Genomic DNA, 19,391 nt, shown 5'->3' with positions numbered 1-19,391 from the left:
TTTTAGTTCCGTAAAAGTGTGTATCCCGTCTTACATTATTTATTTTAACTTACCAAAGTTACGATAACAAAGTTAATTATCATCTACTATAACAGTCTACAGTGCTACGGACAATGCTTAACGCTCCAACGGAATTCTAATATAGATATTAAGCAGCACGTGTACTATAAAAATGCAAAAACTTCATGCAAAATATTTTAAAGAATGCAGGTATGGAAGGCATGTTAATAAAATATTAAGCCTTCTGCAATGGTTTATGGAAGGTACATAACATAACGACATAAAATATATTTACTCTCATGCGATGCATATCTCACAGGGGAAAATGTAGGTTCTGTATGGACTGTATGGTTCCTTTAGAATCTAAGTACATATTTTGATTTCTAATTACCTGATCCATGCAATTTCATCGGCTCGCAATAGTAATATTTTTCCCATTCTTGCAACATTTTTCATTGCAGCCCCGTTTCTATTGGTCGTAGCCACAGCTGTAGGCGTGGCGGCCGGAGGGTAATGTGCTGTGTTTGTAGCCTGTCGTGAAATCGTGATCTATTCAACACAAAAATAATTTTCCAACTCGAACTAGTAGTCTGATATTATGATTGTATTATGAAGCTCTCCAGCTTTATAACAATTTAATATTTATTAAGAATTATTGTTCCTAATTTTCACTATCTCCCACCACTATATCAGCAAAAATTACGATGAAATGAAGGTACTTATAGGGTAGGAACAAAGAAATAAATATAAATAAACTATTCTACAAGTTATATATTTTATTGATGACAATCGGACTAGTAAAAGCATTTATTCTGTAACAAACCACTTTAATTTCAATAATGCAACTTTAAAAGAAAAGTACCTATTTTGTGCTGGTTCTTTCTGATCTACTTTTTAGGTATACTACGAGAATTTTAGCCCCGTCTGAATCGGGGCAGGGACCGTAGTGCTTGTCTACACTTGGCCAATTCGGACAGAGACAGATCGGTAAAATTTATAAAATAATACACTCCATTTTATAATTAGAAACCAAAATCTTTATTTTTTCCACATTTACAAAATAATAATATACATAATATTACAATTATAAACATTGAAACCGTCACAGTTTTTTGCATTTTATGCATAATATTGAAAACCTACAATAACTATGGGAAGAATTTTCAACTGTTCATCTACATGATTTATGTGTTGACTGTACTAAATATTTCACATAGCATAGTACTATACCTGTTTTACAAGACTTTTATGGAATACAATAAATTTCGTCATTTTAGTGTTCTTTAGTTATGTGTCCTATAAATTCTACCAAACAAAACTAAATTATAATATAAATAAACAATCCATATGCCAATTATTATGATAAGCAAAATATATATTTTTTCTAAATAGCTAATTTTAATTTGTTACACTTATAAGCATTACAAAACACAAATATAAAATAAAACATGTTCTTACTCGAAATTAAATTTAGGAATCAATCCAGAGATGAAAACACCGACGCCTGAGATCTATTACTTCCTACTAATATTATGTGTGTGTGTGTTTGTTACTCTTTCACGCAAATACTACTGAACCGATTACAATGAAATTAAGCACACATATAAAGGGTAACTTAGATTAACACATAGGATAGGTTTTATCTCGGAAATCCCACGGGAACGGGAACTATGCGGGGTTTTTGCTGAAAACGCGGGCGAAGCCGCGGGCGGAAAGCTAGTTAACAATAAAGTTAAATTGTTGTAGTTAACATTATGAAGCGCTCCGTATACAAGAATCAATTGAAATGAACTCAAATATACAATGCGACCTGAATACAGATATGTATGTCAGACAACATACGATTATTAAGTTTACGGTATTCGAAAAGAAATATGAAAAAACATGATTTTCGAAATGCAATACAATACAAAATAATTTGGAAAATCCAAAAGTGCACGCCTCATAATTTTTTTAAATAAATATTTATTAATTATTATTTTTGTTTATTTAATAACAATTAAACCACATCGAATCAGACCCTGAAAAATGAAAGGGTTCTATTCCTGAGCATACTCAAGCGTAAGAGATAAAAAAGACTCGATTAGTAAAGTATTTCGGTCGCTATCGTGTTAACAAGAAAAAGGATCCGCACATACAGACACACGGACGTCCAAGACAGAACTTTTTTAAACTGTTTTTTAACTAGTTTAAATAACAAAAATGACATCAAAAATATCATGAACGTTAAAAATAGTGTTTTTTCTTAATATGTGTGTGTATGTATTATCTTACAAGTGCAATGTATGATACATAAAGACATTTTAAGTTTGAAAAATCAGATGTTTTGCGCGAAGTGACAGTAGTACCCACCTCAACGCTTCGCTTATGAGGCGTGCAATATGTACTGTAGAGAATTTAATTAAGTTATATTCAAATAATTCTTTCTCCATATATAAATCATTTATTTAAGCTCCCATCCCTTGTAACATGTGGAGTAAAGTGAATATTTGGTAATATTGTCTTTGTTTTAAAAATACTGATACTTTCAACACACACATTTGCCATTCACTGAATATTAAAAAATATTCCTTATTTCCTTTTATATTTTTTACAATTATTTACAACTTTATGTACAATTTCTTAGTTCCTATACATTTAAAAATTTGCATTTCTTTTTAATTATCCTCATTTAAATTTACAAAAATGTTAAAAAAAATTCAAAATGAGCATTACATACACATATAATAATTAAAATATATTTTTTTATTTTAATGCATAATATAAAAATAAATTACCCAAAAAGTCAACTGTTATGGTTTATGTTTTACTCACATTGAATTAATTTTTATTTTTCTTATATACTTATTGAGAAGCTTTCAATTTCAATTAAACAGTTAATTCTTCTGATTCTTTAAGTGGAACTGAAAGCTAATTTTCTAAATTTCAACAAACATTATTAAATTATATTCATAAGGTCTTATTGAGGACCTACATTAGTTTTTATGTAGGTCCACAATATTCAAAACAGCACAATTTTATACATATTAATATTGTAGTTTGGTGGTTAAGTCTATGGCCTCAGGCCTACTGTACACGTAATGCGTGATATACGCACGTCAAACGCAAGCTTTCGTCAATTGAGGATTGCAAGAATTACTAATTGTCGACGTTGCCGCGCCGCGCAAGGAGCGGCTAACGCGACGTTGCCGCACCGCATAGCAAACGGCTGATGCGACGTTGTCACTAATTGTCGACGTTGCCGCGCCGCGCAAGGAGCGGCTAACGCGACGTTGCCGCTACGTACGACGAGCGACTGACGCGACGTTGCCGCTCCGTGAACCTACGTTTCGTTTCTACGCAACATGCATTGGCTTGCAATCGTTAATTAATGAAAGTGTGTGCGTCACGCGTGTATTACGTGGAAAATAGGCCTACTTATTTACTAGACTTCTGAATAAAAAAAGGGATTGTTGGTACGGAACTGGAGGCCTGATATAAACTATAATTGTCAATATTGCTGAAAATAATATTGATATTAATTATTAATTAATTATACTTACATAATTATTTATTATTTATTAATTTACATTGTCGTGTATTATATACTATAAATGAACAATTATTGTATATATCTATAGAAATACGTACATATTGAAAATAAGTAGATTATTGATAACATAGAACCTGAAGTGGGATAACAATGGAATTTATTAGACATCTAGTTTACTATTATATTATAGTAATATCTGCTATCCATCCAAAGGCAACTTTAGGCGGAATTGTGTGCACTTTACTCTGAGTGTTCATGAAGATGAATAGTATTGGAGAAAAAAAGATTAATTTTGAAAGTTAACAATGAAATAATAATTAGTGATCTAAAAATCACTATTTTACAGAACACAAATTACTCTACAGAAGTAATACTTGTAGTGTGTATGTAATTATCAGCAATCTATTAAATACAAAAAATTCTGAAAAAAAACAATTAAAATTTGCCTTAATTGACACTTCATCTTCATTCACACCACTATTACAACTAGATCATAATCTTAGTCAACAATAATGTACATATATACACAGGTATATGTATAGATCTTCACTTAATATAGCACTGTTTCTATAGAATCCAGTAGCACCATGTATGTCCACTTTACCTCATACATTTACACCTACAGTAAGGTATTTGACTTACACAGTTCTGCACAAGCTAAAAACATATTGTTTTATAGTTTTTCCAACAATAATTCTTTGTCTATTAGTACATTATCACTCATTTATGTCACTCATTTATGAACACTTCACGCAGCATTACAATTTAGAGTCACTTATTAATTTTTATGTTCAATAGAGGTATCTTTTTACTGCACAGGGACAGTATCCGCAGGGGTATTTGATTATAGTAATTTGTATTTCTTTTTGTATAAAGATCTACTTTGTAGATTCTTTTTGTACTCCTTGCAGATAATACACTCTTGTGAATATAGTCCGAATATAATGTGTCCCTATTTTATATAATTACTTGTTATTTATATCGAGGATGTAGCATAGTCCAGTCATGATGAGGAGCAATGAAGTATAGTGTCAATTTCCATTTTTTAATATATATTTGCATAAATTGTTGTAGTATGTGATATGTAATTCGTATTGTTTTACTCATGTACCACCTATATTATATACAAACTAGAGGTAGTATAGAGATGTGCTACTGATGCACAAAATGTCAATAGCATGGTTTTTTCTTGTTTCTTGGCACACTTATAACACACGTTTCCTGTTGTGTAGCAATTATTTCACGCTTGCAGTACGAAAATAGTCTTCCTTTACGTATGTATTCACGCACTAGCAGTCACTCATGTAGGATCTATGCCGGGATACCCGTAGGGGTGGCCTCTATGGGTATATTCACATAGCTATGGTAATATTCACATATAAGTTAGAGTAGAGTCTCAGCTGAACTCCGCAATGGCGGCGGGCCGCAGTAGCGACTCGTCGTCCGACAGCAGCCGCATGTGGAACGAGTTTATACTTAGCGGCTCCCCTTGGATTATCTCTATGTTACCGCTGTTCGCCTGTAATAAATTAGAAGTTAGCGGTTAATAGTTGTTTAAAATTTTGGGTAATTGAATGATTTTAGAATTATTATGGTGAATTCAATATATCTTCTTATATATAAAAATGAATCGCAAAATGTGTTGGTAAGCGCATAACTCGGGAAAGGCTGAACCGATTTCGATAATTCTTTTTTTATTATATTCCTTGAAGTACGAGGATGGTTCTTATGTAGAAAAAACGTAAACATGTACCACGGGCGAAGCCGGGGCGGACCGCTAGTACATAATGAAATAAAGCCAGTTCTACACACATACAGTTTCATTTAAATGTTATTATCGTTTAATGCTGCTGCTTTAAATAATAAATTCTAACGCTATTTTTAATCAATCTGCAAAATGGGACTGTACTACTACTACTGTGTTATATCAAAGGATATGTTACCAGAAACAGCGCAGCGAGTGTAAGATGCGCGGGATGCGTGCCGTGCTCTTGGTTCTCTGCACGCAGCAGCTCATCGATATGCTTGGCGGGCGGAAGCGAAGCGGGCGAAGGCGAAGGCGTGGCGGGCGAAGGCGTGGCGGGCGAAGGCGTGGCGGGGCGAAGGCGTCGTAATAAGCGCGCGGCGGTCAGCTGCACGTCGGGCGCTGCTTCACTGCTGCGCGCTAATACGCTCTCCCGCCATAGGTACCACTCGGGGTTCTCATTTAGTGAACTCTGCAAGTTTCATATAAATGTTAGGACATAAATAAATAAATAAAGCTTTATTTGTTCCATAAGAATAAACAAATTTTAGTAAAAAAATATTTAAAATGCCGTCTTGCGTGGTTAAATGGTGTCGCAACAGTACAATTTTAAATAACAAAACACAAGGGATTACATTCCACAGGGAAGCAAGTTATTTCTTTTATATTTTAATTACTAAATTATTACGGCAAAATTTATAGAAAAAAATACAGCCGCCATTGTCATCAGGACAGCTGTTGCCATGGCAACATGGCACACACACATGGATGTTTCGCCGCCATTACTAGGCTTCATTCAATGTTTAGGCGATATACCGTCCGCCTTTTTTTATACGTCCATGGTGACAGTATTACTTTATGTAGCAGATTCACTTTTAAGTTACTTAGCTGTCCCTGTACTATAAATATTATGCGCGTCTCCTAGTGTATATGTGTACTATTAAGCTTTTAAACTACAAAAGCTGTTAGGCCAGTTGGCTTATCTACTATACTAGCTGTTCTGTGCGGTTTCACCCGCATTACTCCGCTCCTGTTGGTTTTATCGTGATGATATATAGCTTAAAGCCTTCCTCGATAAATGGGCTATCCAATACCGAAATAATTTTTCAAATCGGACCAGTAGTTCCCGAGATTAGCGCGTTCAAACAAACAAATAAATTCTTCAACTTTATAATATGTATTAGTATATGTAGTGTTTGAGTAAAGTATAGGTACTATATCCCCGGATGTCTCGGGTTCGCGGGTAGTGGGGAGCACAGTCACGCAGCAGCCGCGGGCGTGAGCGGACGTGTGTCTACCCCAGTTACTGGCGACGTAACGAGCCAATCCCATCCCCTGCGTATACGAGTGTGAACTCGTATCTACAGTATAGATTGTTCGTTAGGTGAGTCGCTCGCACTCACAATATTGTGGTCTGATTGCGCGGGCGCGTGGGCGGGCGGGTCGGGCGCGGGGTCGTCGCTGCAGCAGCTGAGCTCGAAGAAGCCGTCGTCGTCGCTGTCGTCGGGGCGCCGCCGCCGCAGCTCGGCCTCCGTCGCGCCGCGCCCTGCTGCCGCCTCCGAGCCCTCCCAACCCAGGAAACCTGCAACACCACATACAGTTCAGTTGGTTGCCTGGAAGAAATCACTTATAAGTGATAAGACCGCCATCTGTGCTGTGTCTTTAGCATAAGTCTTCTTTTTGGATTTTTTTGTTTGCAGTACAATAAAGTATTTAAGTAAATAAATACATTTAACTAACAAATTAATTTGACTAACATAAAATGTATTTGTTTATTAAAAACCATGTTTGTACACAAACAAGTTTGTTTAACTTTATGTTTATTGCATATAGTCGCCACTTAAATAAATCCGTGTTCCTTATACCAACAAAAAAATATTATAAAGATAGAAGGGAGACAATTATGTCAAATTAATAAATTATAACTCACCTCCGACGTCAGATCCATTGGAAATATCGAATCCTTTAAATTCTGAAACAATAACATGTATTTATAATAAGTATGTAAAAATAATTATCTATAGGAATATTGAAAAGCAGAATTAACATTTGGCTGAACTTGCATTTGAGTCTCAAGATGATTAGAATAGAACAGTTTTTTTGCTTTGGACAATTTTAAAAACGGTTTGTTTACAATTTACAGGCTTTGCAAAGCAAAGCAATGATGTTTCCTAACTTTCGATCTTATTGTCGTGTGCGAGTATACACAATACACATATTACATTATGCATATGTAAAATTACATGTATACATAATGCGCATGAGTATGTTATGCAGCACAAAACATATCCATGTATGTGTAGCGACGTGCGTACGTCCGTGTCTGTACGTGTACATGTATATGCGTGCTGTGTGAGTAGGTGCGCTCGTTCGTGTGAGGGCCCGTACATGTGTGTTTGTGTGCGTACGAGCTTACAGTTTGTGTTTGCACGAGTGTGTGTACCTGTTTGGTCCCTATGTTTCCGTGACCGCAGTCTACGTGTACATGTATATGCGTGCTGTGTGAGTATGTGCGCTCGTTCGTGTGAGGTACATGTGTGTTTGTGTGCGCACCAGCAGTTTGTGTATGTGTGTGTACCTGTGTGCTCCGTATGTCTCCGAGTCCGCAGTCTCGCGGCGAGCACGGCCCCGCTGCGGCGCTGCACCACGCGCTGGATCCAGCGCTGCGGCACGCTGAACTCGCTCAACGAACAGCTGCTCAGTGTGTGTGTACCTGTGTGCTCCGTATGTCTCCGAGTCCGCAGTCTCGCGGCGAGCACGGCCCCGCTGCGGCGCTGCACCACGCGCTGGATCCAGCGCTGCGGCACGCTGAACTCGCTCAACGAACAGCTGCTCAGTGTGTGTGTACCTGTGTGCTCCGTATGTCTCCGAGTCCGCAGTCTCGCGGCGAGCACGGCCCCGCTGCGGCGCTGCACCACGCGCTGGATCCAGCGCTGCGGCACGCTGAACTCGCTCAACGAACAGCTGCTCAGTGTGTGTGTACCTGTGTGCTCCGTATGTCTCCGAGTCCGCAGTCTCGCGGCGAGCACGGCCCCGCTGCGGCGCTGCACCACGCGCTGGATCCAGCGCTGCGGCACGCTGAACTCGCTCAACGAACAGCTGCTCAGTGTGTGTGTACCTGTGTGCTCCGTATGTCTCCGAGTCCGCAGTCTCGCGGCGAGCACGGCCCCGCTGCGGCGCTGCACCACGCGCTGGATCCAGCGCTGCGGCACGCTGAACTCGCTCAACGAACAGCTGCTCAGTGTGTGTGTACCTGTGTGCTCCGTATGTCTCCGAGTCCGCAGTCTCGCGGCGAGCACGGCCCCGCTGCGGCGCTGCACCACGCGCTGGATCCAGCGCTGCGGCACGCTGAACTCGCTCAACGAACAGCTGCTCAGTGTGTGTGTACCTGTGTGCTCCGTATGTCTCCGAGTCCGCAGTCTCGCGGCGAGCACGGCCCCGCTGCGGCGCTGCACCACGCGCTGGATCCAGCGCTGCGGCACGCTGAACTCGCTCAACGAACAGCTGCTCAGTGTGTGTGTACCTGTGTGCTCCGTATGTCTCCGAGTCCGCAGTCTCGCGGCGAGCACGGCCCCGCTGCGGCGCTGCACCACGCGCTGGATCCAGCGCTGCGGCACGCTGAACTCGCTCAACGAACAGCTGCTCAGCTTTATCAGCACCTCTGCAAACGATATGTTATTTAAACACCACACTGTCACGTGAGTGAGCCAATGTGAACTGTTTATTTTTCTCTTATAAATTATTTTTCTTCCTTTTTTATGGTTATGTCATAGCGAAATCTATATTCAAAGTAGCTAGCGAATAATTTATTTATGTAAATTGACAAACATAATGAATATGTACGAATGTAATGAAACATCAAATGTTTGTTGTTGTTGTCTACTAGTAGTCATTTGAATACAATTTATTATTCAGAGACACATACAATAATTTCAATACATATATCTTTAAATTAAAACAACATATAAATTTAATTATTATAAGTCCTATAAGCTACCTTCGCACACGAGCAGCTTGGCGGCGCCGCAGACGTCGGGCAGCGCGTCACAGCGGCGCTTCCGCTCGCGCTTGGCGGGCGGCAGCGGCGTGGAGCAGTTGAAGGGGGAGGGCGGCAGGAGGGGCGAGGGGGGCGGGGGCGTGGCGGCCAGCTGCGGCAGCGTGAGGGGGGGCGCGGTGGGGGGCGCCGGGGGGGTGGGCCTAGTGCGGAGCTGCTCCAGCAGCTGCGGCCCGCCGCGGTACTCCGTGCTCTCTAGCTCCTCCACTAGGAAACCACCCTGTAGATAGTTTGTTGTGGTTATTGGCGATAAATTATAGTATTCTGTGTTTAATTTTATTTCAAGGACTCGACAAAAGTTTAATCGTGGCACACACACTACTGTACAATTTATTTTAGCTGTATACATACTTATTTTCTTACATTGACTTTTTTCTAACAGAACAAGTTCTATACTGATGGAAAGTTGCAAAACCTAAAAATATATGTTGTTATTGCAATAAAGGTTGGTTTTGAATGATGCTTGTGGCTTGAAATAAAAATGCGTTCTCTCAAGACGATCGTTTATTTGCTACTGACCTAATTACACTTTACAATCATAACATGCCGCCCACCAAAACGGGTTTTAACACAAAACTTACAATGTAAAACAATACAATAGGTAAGGTAAGTTCAATTAAACATAAACAAACTTATTATATATAAGTTATTCATTAACTGTTTATTTAATTGATAATTGGCATAACTTAGTAACGGAACGTTTTATTATTTTACCGCGATATTTAATGCTATACACTCGACAAATACCATCTTCTCCAGGATGTTTCTCAACAATGCGACCAAGGGCCCATTTACTGGGTGGTAAATTATCTTCTTTTATCACAACCACATCTCCTACGTCCATTTCAGATTGTTTTGTTTGCCATTTTGGTCTTTGTTGCTGTCGAGTTAAATATTCCGACTGCCAGCGATACCAGAAGGTTTGTACTAGTTTTTGCGTGTGCTGCCATCGTGATAAATAATTTGTCTGTAAATTTGACAAGGTTGGGGTTGGGATAGTAATTGGAGCTTCACCAATTAGGAAATGTCCAGGTGTGAGCACATCTACATCATCAATATCATTACTGGCCTTTGAACACAGTGGACGTGAATTTAAACAAGCTTCAATTTCACACAAAATTGTAGTCATCTCTTCAAATGTTACATTTGTGTTTAATATTCTTTTGAGGTGGTATTTCATTGATTTCACTCCCGCCTCCCAAAGACCTCCAAAATTAGGACTGTAGGCAGGAATAAAATGCCACTGTGTACCCTCTTGTGCTAGAATGTCTGCTATGTTGTCCTTGAAATTGAGACCAGCCTGTGACCATGCTTCTACTAATTCCTTGTTAGCTCCAACAAAATTTCTTCCCTGATCACTCCAAATATCTGTGCACCTGCCTCGTCGTGCTACAAATCGTCTGAAAGCACCTATAAACGATTGTGAGGACAGATCGCCTACTAATTCTATATGTATGGCCTTTGTGCACATACATACAAAAATAGAAATATATGCCTTTGTAGTTTTCACACCTCGTGCTCTAGTCATTAATATATCATAGGGACCTGCAAAGTCAACACCAGAATTTATGAAGGGTCGTGCTGGAGTGACTCGTGCTTTAGGTAAGTCTCCCATAAGTTGACAACTACTACTCGCTTTAAGTTTAGCGCATATTATACATTTATGTATATATTTTTTGACTGTTGACTTCACCCTCAGAATCCAAAAACGAGCTCTTAAATAGTTTAACGTGAGTTCCAAACCCCCATGCAATGTTTTCTTGTGCGCATCTGCGATGATTAACGTGGCCAAATCGCTTTCGGAACTAAGAATCATCGGGTGTTTCGAATCTAAAGGTATGTTCGCGTGTCTTATTCTACCGCCCACCCTGAGAATGTGAGCCTCATCTAATATTGGATTCAGAGAAAGGAGTTTGCTGTTTTTGCTTAAATTTCTTTTATTCTTCAACCTTTCTATTTCTTCTGCAAAATCCTTTCTTTGTTCTATTTTTATTATTCTTTTTAATGCATCTTCCATTTCTATTACCTTAATGCCTTTATCAGTTGTAATTTGTCCCCTTTTGTAATTCAAAAATCTTAAAACATACACTATCACTCGTAGCATTTCCTGTAAAGAATCAAATATTTCGAATTTTAGCGTATTTTTAATTGTGTCCTCGATTTTTAAATTTAGCATAATAGTATTCTTTCTTTCTAAGTCCGTTGAATCTGGATTACCCTTTGCAAAGGGAATATCATCAGTATGTAGCCATTTTGGCCCATTCCACCATAATTTATTTTTTATTAGATCAGGTAAGTTTTCTCCTCTGCTTGCTATATCCGCAGGATTATTTTCCGATGTTACGTGATGCCATTTTTTATTCCCTATATTATCTATTATCTCAACTACTCGATTGCTCACAAAAACATTCCAACGAGCTGGGTCACCTGTTAACCATGCCATAACTATCTTTGAGTCTGTCCATGCAAAAATTTGATTGTTAGATATTCTAAGTGCTTCTTGAACTTGTGTAAGTAGCCTAGAAAGAATTACAGCTCCACAAAGTTCCAATCTTGGCAAAGAAACTGGTTTAACTGGAGCGACTCTTGCCTTTGCTGCTATCAACCCGGTGTGTATTTGTTTATCATTCATTATTACTCTCAAATACACAGCTGCTGCGTAGGCCACCGTAGAAGCGTCACAAAATCCATGAACAGTGATAGTATTCATCGAATCCTTAAATGTATGTAACCATCTTTTTATTTTCACTTCATTAACCTTTTCTAATCCTTTTCTTAATATTAACCATTCCTTTTTTATTTCAGGTGATGTCTCTTCGTCCCAAGCAACGCCTTGAACCCAGAGTTTTTGGATAATTATTTTTGCAGGAATTATTGTCGGAACCAAAAAGCCAAGAGGATCGAATAATTTTTGTGCTTCGGCTAATATTATCCTTTTAGTTAGTTTTTCAGGTGTAGTTTTAAATTTTAATTGATATCTTAATTCATCGTGGATCCGATTCCAGGTAAGTCCCAAGGTTTTAATTATTCCTTCAGTTTTTATATCTATATTTGTTTCAGAATTAATCTGAAGTGGTTTCAATTGTTGTAAAAACGATTCACTGTTTGATGACCACTTCTTGATCAAAAAGCCACCATTATTTAATATTTGTGTTATTTTGTTTGCAGAATCTACAGCTTCGTCCACCGTGTCTCGTCCAGAAATCAAATCATCTACAAAAAATCTTCCTTAATTATTTTTGACTCGATATCATAATTTCTACCTTCATCATTAGCTACCTGATGCAAAGTTCGAATGGCCAAGAATGGTGCGGATGCGGTGCCAAAGGTTACTCGCAGCAGTCTATAGTCTCGAACCTCATCACTTGGATTATTGCGCCACAGTATTCTTTGATTATCTTGATGGTCACGCTCAACAATAACTGCTCTGTACATTTTCTCTATGTCGGCAACAAAACAAATTGGTTTCAATCTCCAACGCATAATTAGGTACCTTAAATCTTCTTGCAATGTCGGTCCCACCATCAAGTCGTCGTTAAGGGACACATTATTCAAACCTTTACATGACGCGTCGAAAACTACTCTTGTTTTAGTAGTATCCTTGTCTGTTCTCACGACCGCATGGTGTGGAAGATAGACAGCTGCAGTATCTTTATCGTCCTCGGAAACTTCTTCTAAATGATTCAATTCGAGGTATTCTTGAATCACCTTAGCATAATCATCCTTCAACTCTTTATTCTTTTCAAAGCGCTTCTCTAAATATTCTAGTCTCTTTAAAGCTATTTCTCTTGTTCTCCCTTGAACTACCATAGGTGGGTCTCTTTTCAAAGGCAACTTCACTATATATGTTCCATCTTTAGTTCTCGAATGTGTTGATGAATAAATTTCTTCACAGCGTCTTTCTTCAGGTGTTAATTCACGTTTAGTTATTGGTTCTAGTTCCCACAATAGTTTCATCATTTCATCTATCTTGACATCTAGACAATGAAGAGAAATAACGTTATTGTTTTCGTATTGTGTGTTTGTTTTTCCAAATATAATCCAACCTAACATTGTATTCTGAGCGCAAGGAGTGTTTGGTGGACCCTTAATTAATTCTCCTAGCATAATTTGTGCGTAAACTTCGACTCCCAATAATAAATCTATCTTCCCGGGCTTGTTGAAACTTGGATCTGCTAAATTTAAGCCCTGAATGTGCGGCCAATCACCAATTGGTATTAACTTATTTGGAAGTTGTGTTGTAAGTTTGGTAGATATAACATACGCATTAACCTTCAGATTAAGTTGATCATCATACCTTGAACCAAGTTCAAGTTGAATCATATGATTTGTTCTTGTTAATGTGGACCCAACACCTGATATTGTTCCATTGACAGGCAACCTTTTTGCCTTTATGTGTTGAGCTGCTCTTTCACTTATAAACGTCGCCTGAGAGCCTTGATCGATCAGAGCACGTAAATATAATACTTGTCCTGACGTCCCCTTGACAGGTAAAATAGCAGTTGCGAGTAACGCCGTAGATGGTTGTGTAGCCATGTGTGAAGTTATTGTAGCATCGCTACCATTGACCTCTTCTAAAATGTCATCTTCTTCATGTTGTTCTTCTACATTAGTATGCAAAGATAATTGTGTCGAGTTTTGATTTTCTTCTTGAGTAAAGCTTTTCTTTCCAGGTTCATGAAGGAGGGAATGATGTCGTTTACCACATATTCTGCACGATGCCTTGTGATTACAATATATAAGTGTATGGCCCGGTACTAAACAATTATAACATAAACCTTTTAATTTTGCGAAGGCGCTGCGTTCTTTCGGTTGTAGTTTCCCGTATTCCTTACAATGACTAAGAATATGATTATCTTTGTTGCAAAAAATACAAATTTTATCATTAATATTCGCGACATGATATGAGCGTTCTTTTAAAGTTCTATTGCCTGTCGTTGTTAACTCTAAAGCATGAATTCTTCCTTCTAAGAACGTAACCAAATTATTGAAAGTAGGAAATACATCAGATGTTAAGTTGAGAGTTGAACTAACGTAATCTTCCCATTCTTTATGCGTTTCGTGGTCTAATTTTTGAGACGAAATAAACAACAAAATTGGATCCCAAGACTCCGTGCAAATCCCTATATTTTTTAAACCAATAATACATTCTTTAGTTACATCGATAAATGATTTTAACTGACTTGAAGACTGAATTTGAACCTTTTTTTGCATAAATAACTTTTTTAAATATGCATTTAATATTAGTCGTTTATGACTATAACGTTTTTTGAGCGTATCCCAAGCTGGAATATAATTGTTTTCAGTAGTTTGATAATGCTTCAATGTAGCACTAGCTTCGCCTGTTAGACACAATTTTAAATAATGTAGTTTTTGAAAATTATTTAGATGGGTATTATTATGTATTAATGTTATAAAACAGTCCTCAAAAACTTGCCAATTTTCATAACAACCCGAAAATGTTGGTAAATCCATTCTAGGTAATTTAGCTTCCGACGCAACCCACTGCACTTCTCCTTTACAATCCGCTACGGCCGTCGAAGTACTTGAACTCGATTCCAACAAATCCGTTAATTCTGTCTTCAACAAAATGTATTGTTCTTCGCACAAGTCATATTCTTCATTTACGAAGTATGGTAATGTTGTCCTTTCCTGTTGCGGTACTAACTTTAGAAGAGATCCATGAAGACCCTTAAACGCTGACCAATAATCGTCTACAACTTGAGATCTCACTTTCAAATATCCCTTTGTTAATCTAGCTTTTGGGGCTTTTTTGTGATTTATTAAAGCCTTTTTAATCAAAGTAGCACAATCCTCCAGTTGTTCTAATAATTGTTCAACCGACGACATAATTACTTTTGTAAATAATTTTGTTGTTAAAACTTATAACTTCAATTGTATGAATCAGTCGCGCGATGACTTGTTGTTTTCACATTCACAATATTGCAAACTTATATTTGCTCACTGCAACTTATCCGGCTCGATTATGGACCATATGTTATTGCAATAAAGGTTGGTTTTGAATGATGCTTGTGGCTTGAAATAAAAATGCGTTCTCTCAAGACGATTGTTTATTTGCTACTGACCTAATTACACTTTACAATCATAACATATGTATTAATTAAACTTTTCATTTTGCTGTGATTTTAGCCCATTCACAGTGACAATGTTAATACTAATTGTCTGTGCTTTAAAGTTACTTCGATTTAATTTAATTATTATCACGTAACAAATCCCTTACTTGTAGTCTCCATCCCACATGGAAGTCAGCCAGCACTCCGATGGGTTCCCCCGCGGCATCCTGCAGCTGCACGTCGGCATCAGTGAGCTGGCGCGGCTCCAGCTCTATGTACATGCGCGGCAGCGTGGGCGGGGGGCGAAGCCCTGCGCAGTCCCGCCGGCCGCTAGAGCTGGGCTCCAGTGCTATCGGCGCGAACTCCTCGGGACCCGCTTGGCCTCTCGTCCTGCGTCTGTTCGCTGATGATGATTGCACCTGTTCTGCATCTTCGTGCACTGTTTCTTCTCTGGAAAATAGAACATTTTATAGAATTTAGAGACAATACAAACTCGCAAAATTGTCAAAATTTGCTCTATTAGGTGTATGAATACTAGATTTGTAGCTTCAAGATGGTAGAAAGAATAGAAAATATGTAATAGAAGTTTATAAGTATAGAAAAACAAACATGATAGTTACCATTGTTACCACATATGAAAATTGTGGATAGAAGTTAGAAGGAGTTTTAAAGGATACCTATAATTTAAATTAAATTTCCTGGCACTTATGCAGTTTGGCACTAATTTTTCATAAAAGTACCAACAGAAAACACTTAATATGTTGAAGATTACTTTATCAAATACTGTTTACCAATTTTTCTAATGGTACAATTATTTCACCATAAAATTGTAAACACTGTTAGATTACAATCTCTAGGATAAATTCACACCACATTATAATCTGTTAAAAAATTGGGATCCATAACATCTATTTGCAATTTAGCACCTTTTTTCGGTAGATGATAATCTATTCATAGGGAACTTTCAAATTTTGAATTGGGTTTCGATACGATTTAGATTACGTTCAGTTTGTTTAAAAACCACACAGAAATAGGACCGTCGACGCGCAACCTGCACCTGATGGACGTTTTGGAAAAGTAAATTATCTGTATAATACATAACTGCGATATATTCGTATTATATTTTAAGAAATATAATGCGACGAATTGCAAGCTAATGGATATCTTTATGGATCACAATTTTTCGACAGTTTTCATTGTCGCGAGTTAGATTACAATATAACAGTTTCTACAATCTTACCGCGACACATGCTATTACTAACTTTTGTTAATGTCTGATGACTTTAGGACAGTTATTACAAATAATTAAAAGTGTTCCATCTAAAAGGGTGTTCAGCGTGTTGCTTGTCATCAGTAATTGAGCCAATGACATCCAGGTTGCACTATTTAACAACACAGACTTTCAAATTAATACTGATTACATATAATATTTCCAGTACCACTCAAACAAAATCTATTCAAGATTAGGATCTTCATTTATCATAATTTCAAGTTTCAAACTTACAAGTTTGATATACACAATATCTGCATAAACTGCATAATATATTATGGGTTGAAAGAATACATTGAGATTTAGTTACTGTACAAATAGGTAAAAGTAGTGAAATAGTTGTTTTACAATAAGGTTATCCCACAATACTGCAATAAAAAAAGAAGATAATATGTATACAAATGGTATACAATATACATACCTAGTTTTGGAATGGAAGTCTTACAATTTTAAAAATAAATCAAATATTTGACTTAATAAATTTGATTTGTTTTAATAACAGCACACAGACACACAGATAGGCATTGTAAGTACATGTATATTGTAAACCTATGTTTTTTTAGTTGTTGAAAATGGGCTATATAAATATACTCGGCTTACGGTGTGTGCTAACAAAAGAATACATTGAGCTTCATATCTTCTTGTACTATCAAAATTGTTATTTAAAGTAGGGCTATCTTCACAAAGACATGAGATCATTTCATACTTGCTATTCACTCAATGGAGAATTAGTTTTTGTAAAATTAAATATGTATTTCTACAAACATTTAAATGTTGAACAGTAATTGTAATTTGCAACACTAAATAGAGGCTGTAGATGTGCGAAATTACAAATTACTTATCATTTATCAAATGCAGATATTATTTGGTAATTCAAATCACCATACTGTCAATAAATTATAATATACAGTTCGCAAAATTTGCAATACAAATGAAGAGGCGTATTATAAAATTTGATAAGCGTGGCCGTCTCACAGAGAATTAACACTTGTATTTATTTTACAAAATAAGATAGATAATAGCGCACTACTCGGCTCAAGGTCAGCACATTCACTCAATTGTTTAATGAGTTTTGGCAATGTATGTTTGGAAATCATTTCCCCTTTACGCTCTTATCTTGTATTACTAACCACAAGAAAACTTAATGTAATTTATAAGGCTATAGTTTATAAATGCAGAGTGCATTTAGTAGAACATTTTTCTTATTTAATTAATCATCCAAATGCATGATATTTATTGCTTTGATTAGATAAGAGATTATATCATAATTGATACTTAAATTTGCATTTTACACGTTTTAAATATTTTAGATTATAATAACCTTTACACATCTGAGTATTATAAGCTTAATTAAAACTAGTAATGCAATAAGTACTCACGCTATGCTATTATTTAACGAGTCACTGACACTGAGCACATGTTGATAGAGGAAGTCAACTTTCCGACTGTAAATGTTAGCAGACTGCTGCAGCAACAGAGCGATCTCTGCAAAGTTGGGCTCTGTGGGGCTCGGGTCCTCCTCACTCTGCTCCAGGGCATGCAGCCCCGCCTCCGTCAGGTATTCCTCCAACAACTACAACAAATATACTATATAATACTAGAACATAATAAATATATATCCATGTGGAAGAAACATGTATGAGAACAAATAAATTGTGAATTCAATATGTGTATAAATATACTAATATTATTGTATATTATAATTATATATATGGAATTGGTTAACAATCGGTTTCGCTTCAATGTTTTTGTAACTATTTTGCATATATGCAATTTCAATAAAATTTGGTTATTGCATGCATCTTATTACCTCAAGGTCATCTTTCTAAACAAGGCAGCCATACAAGTTTTGTTTAGTTTATAGTTAATATTAGAAAATTGATACCAAATCTAACAACATAATTTTGTTCATATGGCTATAGTAAATTTAAAAATGGATAATTTTAAAAAAAGAAAGGACTCTGAGTGGCTTTCTTTAAAATTCGTTCATACTGTTATGAACTATTTACATTAAAAAAATTATAGCTATTTTGATTCAATATTTGCATGTATGGAAATCATTAATGAAATGGAAAACAAATTTGAGGAAGGCCGTATAATTAACAGACATTACATTTTCAATAAGATACGGGGCTCGCTGAAGTCTGGAACAGGGACGCGAGCATCGGGACTTACCGCGCTGAGGTCCGTGTCGAAGTTTCGGCGGACGTCGCTGATGGGCTTCATCAACTCCGCCACTATTTCTTCTAGTCTTTGGGAATTCATGCTCCAACGTGTGTCTCTCCTCGATATTTTCCTGTAAACAACACGCTTCCATTGATAACATTACTCGGTAGCGTCGCGGACATAACACAATGTTATTGCTAGTGGCGCGAAACTTTCTGTCAAGAGACCCCAATTTTAATTTTCAAACTGTGTAACACAAACTTTCACTATAAACAACGTAAATATACTTTTGTAACGGTTGTAACTTACATTAACCTATCTTCGGTATCATCCTCCATTTTACAAACATAGAATTGAACGATTAGGAAGAACGTAACATAAACGGTGGCCATTTATTTATGTTTTCAAGAGGACTTTCCATGTTCGCTGTCAAAACTTTGTTCGTGTTCGCGCTCTCGGTAGTATTGATTATCTATGCATCGAATTCTACTTCGCTTAAAATTGTTTATGTCAGTCATCTCTAGATTTATGGTTTACATATTATTCTGAAG

At 37.2% G+C, this 19,391-nt stretch overlaps 1 protein-coding gene across 1 annotated transcript; it reads right to left on the bottom strand.

Moving 5' to 3' along the window:
• Nucleotides 1–4,727: 4,727 nt before the first annotated feature.
• LOC149902638 (uncharacterized) lies at nucleotides 4,728–19,286 on the bottom strand. Its single transcript, XM_090109414.1, has 10 exons — nucleotides 19,150–19,286; nucleotides 18,850–18,970; nucleotides 18,054–18,247; nucleotides 15,572–15,854; nucleotides 9,274–9,550; nucleotides 7,855–8,937; nucleotides 7,207–7,248; nucleotides 6,680–6,858; nucleotides 5,476–5,748; nucleotides 4,728–5,051 (listed from the first exon to the last, which is right to left on the bottom strand). The coding sequence occupies exons 1-10, from the start codon at nucleotides 19,230–19,232 to the stop codon at nucleotides 4,929–4,931; spliced, it is 2,658 nt and encodes an 885-aa protein (XP_089965540.1). The 5' UTR covers nucleotides 19,233–19,286; the 3' UTR covers nucleotides 4,728–4,928.
• Nucleotides 19,287–19,391: the final 105 nt, after the last annotated feature.

The sequence above is a fragment of the Colias eurytheme genome, chromosome 14 (genome assembly GCF_061535395.1).
Source record: "Colias eurytheme isolate Ceu_HAF_F1 chromosome 14, ilColEury1 Martin Lab GWU primary, whole genome shotgun sequence".
Taxonomy (NCBI): domain Eukaryota; kingdom Metazoa; phylum Arthropoda; class Insecta; order Lepidoptera; family Pieridae; genus Colias; species Colias eurytheme.
The sequence above is the reverse complement of the archived record's forward strand: the minus strand, read 5'-3'. Positions and strand labels throughout refer to the sequence as shown.